The sequence below is a fragment of the Bombus huntii genome, chromosome 1 (assembly GCF_024542735.1).
Source record: "Bombus huntii isolate Logan2020A chromosome 1, iyBomHunt1.1, whole genome shotgun sequence".
Classification (NCBI taxonomy): domain Eukaryota; kingdom Metazoa; phylum Arthropoda; class Insecta; order Hymenoptera; family Apidae; genus Bombus; species Bombus huntii.
This window is the reverse complement of record NC_066238.1, coordinates 24,405,029-24,418,158: the sequence shown is the minus strand read 5'-3', so window position 1 is coordinate 24,418,158 and position 13,130 is coordinate 24,405,029. Positions and strand designations below refer to the sequence as shown.

The 13,130-nt window shown below is 31.4% G+C and overlaps 1 protein-coding gene across 2 annotated transcripts in view; it reads left to right on the top strand.

Annotated features, from left to right (window-relative positions):
- Positions 1–13,130, top strand: part of LOC126866478 (uncharacterized) — an 86,041-nt gene that overhangs the window by 40,742 nt on the left and 32,169 nt on the right. For both annotated transcript variants that reach the window (XM_050620085.1, XM_050620086.1), the window contains exon 3: positions 11,976–12,188. In XM_050620085.1, the coding sequence (XP_050476042.1) occupies positions 11,976–12,188 (213 nt within the window). The remainder of the gene's footprint in view (positions 1–11,975; positions 12,189–13,130) is intronic.

Below are 13,130 nucleotides of genomic sequence, written 5' to 3'. Positions count from 1 at the left end.
AAACCAAATTATAGTAAAACAATGTAAGTATAAATAATGTATACAGCTGAGGGATAAATATATGTACGTTCGTGTACAGGGTGGTTGGTAACTGGTGGTACAAGCGGAAAGGGGGCGATTCTACGCGAAAAAAGAAGTCGAAAATATAGAATAACAATTTTTCGTTTGAGGCTTTGTTTTCGAGAAAATCGACTTTGAATTTTCGCTCGGTACGCGTGCGAAACGCTTTATCACTTTAACTTTATCTATCGCTTTAACTGTAGATCGTTGTCTCGATGGAAGAATTAAAAAAAAAAATTTTTATTCTATATTTTCGACTTCTTTTTTCGCGTAGAATCACCAGTTACCAACCACCCTGTATATTAAAATTATAAATGATGAATGAGCGAAAAGAAGACATTCAGCTCCTTTTAAACAGATCATAAAGAATGTTAGTATTGGTTTGGGTTAGATCAACGCTGTCGCCAACACGATCCAGAATTCTGAAAACAATGAAAATCTATTGTAGATACGATATAGAGGCTTGTATCTCCGCAATGCATGATTTTCCCAATCTAAGATTTTATATTTGAGGCTCGTTATTCGTCCAATGACATCCACGAAATTTAGTATCGATCGACCACTGGTGTTATTTGAGATTTTATCTAAAATATTTAAATTAAAAAATAACCTGTTATTAACATTTGACAAAAAATTATACAAATTCACATAAATGCATTGTCTAGAAACTTATTTTCTAAATATAAATTTCTATGAAAAATTATGAATATTAACCAGTAACATAAAAATCAAAATCCCGCGGCCAGTAATATAATATGAAGAAAAAAAATATTCAAATCGTATAGTCTTTGCATATCAATAATTTACACCATATATCACGTACGGTACAATACACATACACACGTATTACTTACTATATTACATAAATGAATCACGCGAAAGAAAGAAACAGGAAGTTTCAAAAACTCCACTGTACTCACGTGTTCCACGTCCAAAGAAGTAAATACAACATCAATTTTCAACAATAAACGTACTGTTATATCCCAAAGATTTGAAAAGGCTCGCAGTTCAATAACAGGAATCGTTTTCCTTTGTTCTACGCTCGATCAGGATGTATCAACAAGTGTTGAAGATGTTGATCGTTTTCTTCGATCTAACGTATTTGAATAACATGGCCGTGGAGACGAAACCTTTCGTAATAATCCGTAGAAGAAATAACTGTAAATTATGACGTATCCACGTGTGTGTCGAGAGAATGTGTGTGGGAACGCGTGCGACGTGTACGCTAACTCAAAGGAATCGGTATGTAGGTTTAGGTCGAGAACGCATCAATTACACGTTCTGTGTGTAGTCTACCTGTTCACAGCTGCGCCCGGATAGAATGTAGATTGACTTCGTAATCAGATACTTTTTTAAATTGGTTGCTTGAATGCTTCAATAGTTTCCTTGAATAGAATTCCTTGGCTTCGTGATCGACTTCCCACCTTCAATATTCACTCTTTATGTGATTATGTGCTCTATCGAAAGCTTCCATCGAATTCCGATAATAAAAATTGAAATAATCCATTTTTTCGATAAATAGGATATCCGTCAAATGGCTGCTAATTTATCGAGTGTGGTTATAAACAGTTTTTAACCCCTTCCCGTACTTTATCGAGTCAGACTCGCGATGAAGATTTTGGCCCAAACATAAATATCGCCAGTCTGACTCGTAACCAGATACTTGGGCCAAACGTAAACATAACACGCCGAGCTCGTGGACTGTTTTTTTGCCCGTTACGATCGTGGCCGAATGTTAGTTCCTGTCAGTACCTCACGACAGTTAGTCACGATTCTTATCGTTGCTGTTACGAAGCAGTTCAATTATTAAAATTTAAGGAACCCCTTCAAAATGGAAGATACAAAAGTGTTAAATGAAGACAGTGATAACGAATCCTGTGATAGTGACGTGATTATGCCAGTCGCAAAGCGTGTAAGGCGTATGATTATACATGAGAGTAGCGAAGAGAAAAGTACGACACGACAATCATGGATTTGGCAAAAAGTGAAAAACACACCAATAGTTTGGAAGTATTCTGGACATCATGGAACAAAAGCGTCTGTCTTAAATAATGTAAGTGACGATCCAAGAATACTAGATCTATTCTTTATTACATTTGATAGCAAGTTTTGTGAAGTATTGCGACTATTTACGAGCATTAGTCTGGTCTGTTTAGCGCGCGTCGATGTCTACCGCTTGGGCCCGAGTTTTGTCGAACTAAGTGGCACGGGGAGGGGTTAAGCCAGCTACATTTGAGAACAGATTATTTAACTCGTTATCAGTGGCGTGATAAAGAGTGAAATATATCGTGTGAATTAACAGCCCGATGACCGTAGCTTTTTACGGGGATATGACATCTTGAAAGGAAAGTTCGTTTGACTAACGTTAATAATTTCGGTTGTAGTTATCCTAAGTAAATAGTCATATTTCTGGAAATTAATTTGTTTTAGTTCTTATACAATACCTCCTTACTGATTAGAGTAATTCTAACGAAAAGTTATTTGAGTCAGTTTCTTATTTTTGATGTTTTCTTGCCGGGCATAAAGTACGTAATATTTTCTCACTCTTTTGTTATTATACCAGAAGCTAGCGATATTTTGTACCATATAATAGATTCGTGCAAACTTTAAGATTGAATTTTAGAAAGTGTTGAAATTAGACGATTCAAATAACGCCAGCTTACTATACTCTGAGTGTTGTCCGTAGTATCGATTCATTGGAAATAAATGGAATTCTTTAATGATTCCTTTTGCCGGATTTACAGCAATGGACGAAAATATTGGCACAAATTGCTCTATAAAACTGTATACAAATTTATTTATTTACAAAATGTATTCTTTGAACTTCCGAGTTTGGAGTTTAAATACATATATTAGAATTTATCATCGTTAAGTAGTTTTGCAATAAAAAATAGTACGTAATAATTTGTTTTTAAGAAAACAAAATTTTAATCATTGTAAAAACTGATTTTAGAACTATTTTCCAAAAATAATGATTCTGGTAGTATAAGATAGAAACGATCATCGAAACAAAAGTTTCAGCTTCTTGTAACAATTAATCAGAATGAAGCTTTTACGTAATTGTTTTGCGAAACGAAATCGATGTCAGGGTTGTTTTCAATCATTGTTTTTTATGTTCTATAAAGAGACTTACATAAGGAATCGTGTCGTTTTACAAATTCTCAGAATGTTATAGAATAAGCTGGTCCGTGTCAATATTTCTGATCATGACTATATCTGCAATGACACTGGGATAAATTTCTCTTGAATGTTATTAAATGGTTTTTATACATACTGTTTCATATAATAATAATAATCAAAATGAATATCAATTACTTCCTAGCCTTATGATTTGTTTTATGGCTACACTTGCCAGATCACTCCTACATGGAATGCTGTGACATTAATATGAAACCTAAAACATAACTTGAGTTAGTTAACATACTATAACTTGAATTTAATGACTTTTAATTTTTAAATTGAAATAAAATTCGTTTTATTATTAGTGTGTTTTTCAATTATAATCTATTATGAATGTGACTGGGTAATTATTATGAAATAAGCAGTTGGATTATTATTATACTGGGTTGTTATTATGTTTATTACAAAATGTTTTATTATCAGATCTTGTTTTATGTAGTGATCGAGGCCTTTGATGAATTATTGTATTGTGTACTACACTTATTCTTAATTGTTATGTTTGTTCTAAGATTAGACAAATTTAAATAATCGTAAAATGTCGTCATAAATGATTAATGTAAATTAAGCTTAAATTAAGCAATTAAAAATATTTTTTCTATTAATATAAAACATCCTCTGTAGAAAGAATATCTATAAGGAATAGAGTATGTCGATATATTAACAATTAAGTAAAAATTCTATTACTTATATATACAGTACCTTTTCTTAACTTTATTTTAACATCCTATTACCACAATCATATTTGTTTTATTATTTAAATATTACTTAACAAGTTCAGAATTTTGCTCCTTCGTATTTAGAATATTTTACAAAACTTACACAAAAGTATTTTCTAACATTTTTTTTATATTAAGTATAAAAAGCTTCCAATCATATTTTTGATATTATGTTCTTGAACTTTCGATATGTATACTGTTACATAACGAACGTGTGTCGTTTTAAGGAAGGAAGATAGACGATTGTATTTATAAATCTTGATTTATTTGAAAGTGATTAGTATGTAAGAACCAGTATGCCACTATGACTGAATTTAGAAAAGCGTTCAAGGAAAACCTTCTTTGTCCCTATATAGCGTTAGCAGATAACATTTCCTTTTTAGATTTCTTTCACGTGCAAAAATAATGATGTTACTTTAAACTACCAATCATACGTTTGGTGTGTTAACAACATAGAAGCAATTCATATAAATTTAAGAATTTACGTGTCAATATATTTCATCGATAATTATAATTTATTTTTATCATTTAGTAAAAATGTTACTGTTACGAAGCGTTTAAAAACTTGAATAGAAATTTACAAATCTTCGATGGTAAATCGATTTACTTAAAATGTAGCTGAAAAATCGGTATAAAGTATATGCAGCTGAAGAAGATGATATCTTAAAACAGTTATGTATTAAGTTATCATGCCGCAGCTCATAACTGTAGCTATAATTAGATTGTAACTCATCGCTTTTTATCTACGATATTTAAAACTTTAACAGTTAGGAACATGGTATGGTTTGTAGTGTGTAGCAAGTAACGTTATAGCAGACTTGTTTTCTGACTAATATCTTCTGCACAATGCATTTGCTGTCTCATTCATACATCTTCAATTGTTCTGCAAGTATATATTTTAAGGTCGTGGTAACAGATTATACTCACGAATCCGTAAAAATGTCTTGAGACAATGCTAAACAATACTCTGTGATTTAACGTTAAGACATTTACTAAATCTTTTCTATGCATGAAAGAATCGTATCAAATATTTAAGCTACATTTTAAGCAAATTAATCTTTCCAACATATTTATACGTCGTATAAATCGAATATTTTTAATTTATCGAATATTTATCTTAGATATTGTTACTCATAAGATTATGGCGTTATTCATTTTAGATATGATTACTCACGAAGCTACAAAGTTATTTACTTTATACATGTTTACTTATTAAACTATTAAAGTAAGATCTGAAGTTATTAAAGCATTTTATTTCAAATATTGATACTGAGAAAGTTATTTTTTTATAGGATTTGCAACTTATTATTTTTATATAATACAATCAAAATCTCAATCTTATAATATGTTGAATATCATCAATTTTACGTCTCTACTTCTACATTCACTACAGACGCCATTAAAGAGATTCTCTTTGCGACACTGTCTACGACTATAATTTCTTGCTGTCGCTTGAATAAATTAGCGACGCCGATTTATAGGGGTCGTCCAGGATTAACCTTGATCGCGTGAAGCAAAATAGGCCTTAAATCTTCTACAAAATATTTATGATTTTTATTCGTCTTCTACAGTTATGATTCATATCGTACTATTATACTAATATGCCAATTTATTAGCATAGTATATAGTAGATATAGTAACATTCCTTTGAAATAATTTTAGTTTGCATGATTTAAGCCGACTTGCTAACTAATTACAAGAATAAACGCTGATCATAGTAATATTCTACAAAATATACACTACCATCTTTCCGAGTTTAAATTAACTTTTATTCTTTTTTTCGTCGTACTTCATTTTAGAAAATTTCATAAATTGGAAAGATAGAAAAAGTAAATAAAAAGTAAAAATTATTTACATTTTACAATAATGAATTCATTATTTCATGACATCAATGCCTCTACTTAACATGAAGTTATTTATTAACTTCCAAAACATACATTTTTTTATTATATTTAACATTTTTAGGTTTCAAGCTCTCACGATGGTGAGATATGACATTAGTTTCGCTGGAATAATCGTGTAACTTGTAGTTGCACTTTGTACCAACGTTTCGTAAACATCGTAGTCTATTTCTTTAGGCTAGATCTGAAATTTCTGAGACCTAGTTTCAGGTACACGTGCAGTAGCTACGCGATTGTTCCTGTGGAATCAATATCGTGATATATTAAACACATCCATTCACTATCAATTTACATAAAAAAGTCTATCAGAAGATTGACAAGTTGCGATATGATCTTTAATTATAATTCTATTTGTAATTGGGCACTAACTGTTAATTAATGTAGGTTTGGGGTTGATAATTAATCGATTCACACAGATTTGATTTTTCTTTCTATATTTCTTCGCCTCGTACAACGCGTATTAATACACTTAGTCTATTAACACGTGGTCGACTTCTAAGACAAAAGAGCGTCGTTAGATGTCGTACCAACTTAGCTTCTAGTAACCAGCGATCATGCCAACTTAACTTTTCTCAACACTAACTTATTCATTTCGCAAATTTGTGATTTTTTTATCTAAATTAATGCGAAACTACTGTTGGTAGGAAATCGTTATTTAAAAAATAATCAATATCTTATCTATATTTTAGTAGCTATTAAATAAATTCATGAATATTAATACGTTATTGCGATGCGTAAATAAAAATTCCGAGGTATTATATTGTAAACTGTATTTAATTACAGTCACTCAAAAGTCATCGTACATTCGATTCTTATTGAAATAAAATGCCTAAGAATTTTATTGAAAACACAGTACGATCTATGCCAAGTCGATTAAGGGCTATATTAGTATCATTTTATGAGAAATAAATACATTAATACGCTTCATAAACATGTTATATAAGCTTTATTTAACCCTTAAATGGATACTGTTACCATTTGGTAGCATATTTATATTTCCTAATACAGACATAACGCTTATTACATTATGTATTCGAATAAAATATATACAATTAGAAGATAAAATATCAACATAAACGAATAAATATACAAATTAACAAGTGAACTACTTTTGTTTTAAGTGTTTTAGATTGTTTTGTGTAGATATTATTTTATTATATTATTTATATAAAGAACAAGATTTATACAATATTTTATATAATCAACAAGATAAACAATTGACCACACTTTCGCAGTGATTAGTCTGCTATATATTCTACATACTGTATACATAATTATTTCTAAGTAAAATAATATAAAAATAAAAATAAAATAATCTTTTAACTGTTTTCTATGGCCTTATAATATAAATTGGCAATTTCAAAAATGTTATTATATTTGAAAAAATCAAATTTCAAGAAATAAGTAAGAATGGCCCTTCTATAAGATCTATAAAGACTTTTGTAAAAGATTAAAACATAATGTAAGTTTCTAAAGTAGACTAGAATATAAATATCTGACATACAATCGAATATGTAATGAGTATGTAACATAAGGTAAGTTAATTAAAATACATTAGACTATACAACGGGTATGTAGGATAATGTAAGTTTCTAAAATAAATTAGAATGGAGTGGTTGATAATGAAATGAGCCGTTCAGAAACCACATTGATTAACAGCATAAATTGAAATGTACAAGAAAGTGATGATGTTGCAAATGGTATCGTCGTTTCTCAAATCTAGCTCAAAAAATTCACCATTATTGATATGATTTCCTTGTGATGAATGAATTTATGGAATTAGTACGTTTCTCTAAATTAATCTCGAAATTGTCAATAATAAACGAAGAAACTAATAAAAGGTTGAATTGGAAATATGAAAATGGATGGCTGGTTGGCGATACAAGGATTGACCTTGACGGCAATCAGGCACGCGGCAAAAGGGACGATCTCGTTTCGACGCCGTATGTGCGTGGAGGACTTACCGAGATCGAGGCAATGCCAGTTAGCGCCGATAAAATTCTCACGTTACGGTACAGTAAAACTACCGCAAGCCCGGTAACTTCTTCGCGAATGTGCACCGCTCGGCGAGCACAAAAGTTTCCGAACAGCATCTGCGTGCCGTCTGGCTGTTCACCCGTGCAATTTGCCTCACGCCCGACCTTCTTTTTACTTAATGAGAATGGCAATGAGCCGCTGGGATTTTCTCAGAACCTTGTCGCTCGCTCCCTCGTCCTTCGGCCACGGTGACGAGTTAATCATATCTTAAACTTTGTTCGCATTAATTGAGTTACTTGCATTCAGACGACTTGCATGTACTTCATGTTCCCATAAGTCAAGTTAAGTTATTTAACTTGAAATCACTTGAGTTTAATCTGATTTGAAGTAGGTGGCTAATAGAAAATGAGCGAGTATTAATCAGCCTATAATATGTGTCGAAATGTACCATTTTGATATAAATCATTATAATTAAAATGGAACGATGAAAACAAAATATATAATCATGTTTCTACCTTAATGAAAGTTAACATTAACTTGTAAAAATAGCTAATTGAAATCTATCATTTTTTATGTTGATTCCATTAATGACGTCAATAATGTGTAAATTGTTATTTAATTCCCTTTTCATCAATAAAGAATTGCAAAATTCATAAATATTCATCTTTCAATTTTTCACTTCTCGACATAAAAGCTTTGATTTCAAAAAGCTTCATTGCAAAACTTTGCTTATTATTATTGCTATTTAGTTTTTTTTACTCAAAAAATGGAAGAGGCTAGAGGAATGTTATGCAAAGGTTATAAATAAAATATTTATAATCTCTCTTTTGTTGAAACAGAATTTTTGATTGGAAAAGACTTTGCTGCAAAAGTGTGTAGAAGTAGTTGACTGATCGTATCAGAAAGGTCTTGGAGTACAAAGAACTAACAGAAGCTGTACTAAAAATTGATCATACATCTACACAACTAATAACCACAAATGGGAAATTATAAATAACAATATGTTACATAGTTTCTTACAAGTGAAGGACTTTAACTCCATTTGAGAAGATGGAAAAATGGTTTACTTGAAGTCAGATAACTTTGTAATTGCTAATTTTGGTTTTCTAAAGCGAGTGAGCTGTACATATACTTCATTTTAGGCATCTACATAATTTTTGTTAAACCTCGTTCAGAACAGTCAAGTCACTTTGACAATCGCGGTGGCAATTATATAATTTCAATGGTTTGAAACGAATTTGATTTGATTTGAATTTTTTAATTCAATTTTTCTAGTCTTCTTCTCAATACCAGGGAGAAATTTATTATTTGGAAATATAGGAAAAGAAAGATATTTTTTTAAAACACAGGAATCTAAGCTTCAAACGTAAATACTGAGTCACTCGAATTCAAGTAACTTAATCTGAACAAGATCGTAGCGTTAATACGATTGGAAATAACGTGTTGTTCAGATTTCTAGCTGTGGACGCAGCAGTAGATCAGTCAGCAATTAGTTCTATTGTAATACTCCTGATTAGTTGTTTTCAATACTAAGGGATAGCGGAGAATGAGACGTTGGACATAAGTATTTGAGAACGCTCGTTAGTATGTAGGACGTTAATTAATAATGTTAAGTAGATCAGAGCATGAGATTGCGAACAAGGAGATTCTCTCTATTTTTAATTCTACTTTCGATGTTTTACTTTGTTTTTGTTCATGGGTAACGTGTATATAGTGTACGTAATTATTCTTTGAGACTATTGGAAATGTTTTCAATCTATCATAAGATTATTACTTATATGAACTTCAGTATCAATTTTAGTTTTCATAATGGTGCCATATTGTTAGAGATTTTCAAATAGTGAATTGACTACAATTCATTTTTAATTAAATATTGATTACTTGTAATAATATAATAATATATGGACGAGTGAAATATATCATTAATGATTTATTCGTATCGATGAATTAAATTTTTCGTGCACTATAGTTAAAATTGTGTTTAACTTCTCTTGTTATTACTTATTTGTAACATTTTGTATTTATAGTTATATTTTCTATAGTAAATGATTATGTTTTAAACATATGACTCCATTTGAAAAATTAAGTTTCACATAGAAACAACTGCATCTGGCACCGCATAAAAACTGTATTCGGTACACTATCGAACTACATTTGGTAGATACTCATATATTACCATGCAGCGTGGTTGGTAACTGATGGTACAAGCAGAAAAGGGTGATTCCACGCGAAAAAAGAAGTCGAAAATATAGAATAAAAATTTTTCGTTCGAGGCTTTGTTTTCGAGAAAATCGACTTTGAATTTTCGCTCGGTACGCGTGCATTTTATCGCGTCTCGTTATAACGGATCTCACTGTAGATCGTTGTCTCGATGGAAAAATTAAAAAAAAAATTTTTATTGTATATTTTCGACTTCTTCTTTCGCGTGGAATCACCCCCTTTCCGCTTGTACCACCACTTACCAACCACCCTGTATATTACCATTTGTTATTGTTTACATTCATTATCTAAATTAAACAGTATCGAAATTATATCAACATTCACAAGTTGAATAATTGGAGAAAAAATTGCATACTTGATGAAACGCAATTAGAAGTAGAAAGAGCAAGATCATCAGATCTTTCTTTAGGAGATTGGTTAGTGTATCACAGATCGGTCTCAATTTTAATTGAGCCACTTATACAGTTGCTACTTTAAGTAATAGATATAATGCAGTGAATAAATGATCTGAGAGTCACTCGATAATCGTCAAGATCGATTAAAATCAGGTATAACTAGCTTTAAGTTACACTGGAGCCTGTAGTAATTATGTATGGGTTAATGTAACATTTCGCACATCACGAGCACGTGTTGTAAGTACCGCAATTGGGGCGGGGCACTGTGCAGTGCATAGCATTGAATGCAGTTCGTAACTATGAATGCAGAAACCGCATAGGAGATGCGCAAGAAAAGACTAAACCACTCTTCCTGTCGCGTGTCTCGTGGTTTATTATTTCATCCGGTCGACGAAATCCTTCAATGGAATTTTTAATCTTTTCACACTAGCCTTGCGTGTACTTCACAAATTATTAACTAACTCGATAATGCATACACGTGTTTTCAAAATCGCCGCACTATTCTAGTGCATTGTATCACTCTTACAAAAACACCACAGAAGATATGTTTCTATTATTAATAATTCGTAAAGACAAATTTCTCTCAACGTCTACAAAATTTCCACTCTCAAGCTTACTGTATTAAAAATGAAAAACGAAATCCTTATATAAGCAGGTATTAGTTAGGTCAATTTATGTACATAGTTAGTGTAGAGGTTATGTGAAGAGGATGTAGGTGCGTGAGAATTAATGATGAGATTACCCGTTGTTGTAACCGTCGAATATATTTAAATCGATAAATTAATACACAGCCGTAAACGTGAGTCGTTGGTACGAAGTATAAATCGCAAAATAAAATCGCGGAATAAATACTCGTAAAGACTCGTCGCGTAACTTGATAGACGTTCGTAAGATACTCGGAAATACTCTCGATGCTGTTAGATACACGATATGTACTGTCGTTCGCGATCGTGTTCGTTTGTTTATACTGGCCGGGGAGAGTCGGAAAATTGAAATTCGTCTTGATTCGACGGTTGCATGCAGCGGTGACGTTGTTTTTGCCCGGAGTTTATTTGTCGTTATGTTTCATGCGTCAAGGCTAAGTCAATGTCCGGAGGCAAAACAATAGCACGAGTCGCTCTCGGCTCGCGTCATCCCTTGACTCCTGTGCCGCTACATTAGTATTGAAACAGAACATTTATGAACACATTAACATTATACGTCTTCGTCAGGGGATTCATTCTCAACCTTAAAATAAATTTTCGAACTTTTTGCTAATATACAAAATGAAATTAAGTGAACAACGGCTAAATAAAAAATTGAATTTAAATTCGTTCCTAACATCTTTTTTTTTTTATTTATTTATTTATTAAAATTGCAATCAATTCTCGCGTTGAGAATTTTCAGTAATTTTTCTGGCGTGGCGCAGTGACATGGCTGATTATTTATAATAAGTTAATACTTATTATAGATAAGTATAATTTATAAGTAAGTGTTATAAATAAGTGAATTTCCTAACATCTAGCATCCTTTTCTTTTGATTACAGTGCTAAATGTTGCCGGAGGTAAAGCTCCTATGCAATCAAGCAGCTCAGATGGTGGAATTCCGCAGCGTGCTGTTGATGGCAGCAGTGGACAAATTTATACCCCTCAAACTTGCACCCTTACAAGACCAGAGCACAGGCCGTGGTGGTACGTGAACTTGCTTGAACCATATATGGTGCAACTCGTGCGGTTGGATTTTGGCAAACCGTGTTGCGGTAAGTAATATAAAAGTCATCTTTATGTTAACATTTATTTGTGCGTTGTCGACTATTACTTATAACATTAACATTTCTAGTAATCAATGAGCGATTACTTTTTATTATTTCATAGAATAATAAATTCCGTCGATGTTTAATATTTTTAGAAAGATTTGTTTGTTTCTAGTTATTTGTTTAGCTGCGTCATTGATATATGTAATATATCGTTAGTGACATAAAACGTAAATATATTTCTATGTTTTCGAGAATATCAATCAGGTATAAATCTAGTGAGATTTTGAATTTCGTGCGTAATATGTGCCTTCATTAACAATAATTACTAGAATATTTGCAATGTAACAGCAAAGAGATGTTCCACTATTTATTCACGTTCATTGGTTTCGGTTTATATCAAGATCATCTCTTATTGTTAATATAGAAACAAGATGCTAGTTGAGGCCAAGTTCTATTCTTGTCCTTGATTGATGCTCATTGTGAGTTATGTTTCTCGTTTTTAAACGGAAGATTTCAATCGTTATGTTTTGTATTTTATCTCATGAATCGAGTTTTATAAAACATAAAAATTCTTGCTGTTACTATAAAAATCCATAAAAATCCCTGTACAACTTCAAGGATCCCAACATTTTTAATTTTATACAAATGAAATTTCAAATTAATATATTTTGATGCGAATAATTGTTTTGTCTGAAAAAAGTTGTTTCATTTATTTATTTCACTATACGAAAATCTAATAAACCTGGTTGAAATTTACTAATCAACAAATTGAAATATTAAAGTATCTTTTTCTATGAATTTCATCGAAGTAGCCCTGCAACTGTAAAGAAATTGTGACTTGTGCTCTACGACACATATATATGTTTAAACTTGTACGATAAACTTGTACAATATAAAAATAGATTTTTCATGTGTCATATTGTATAAATATTAATGTTTATATAT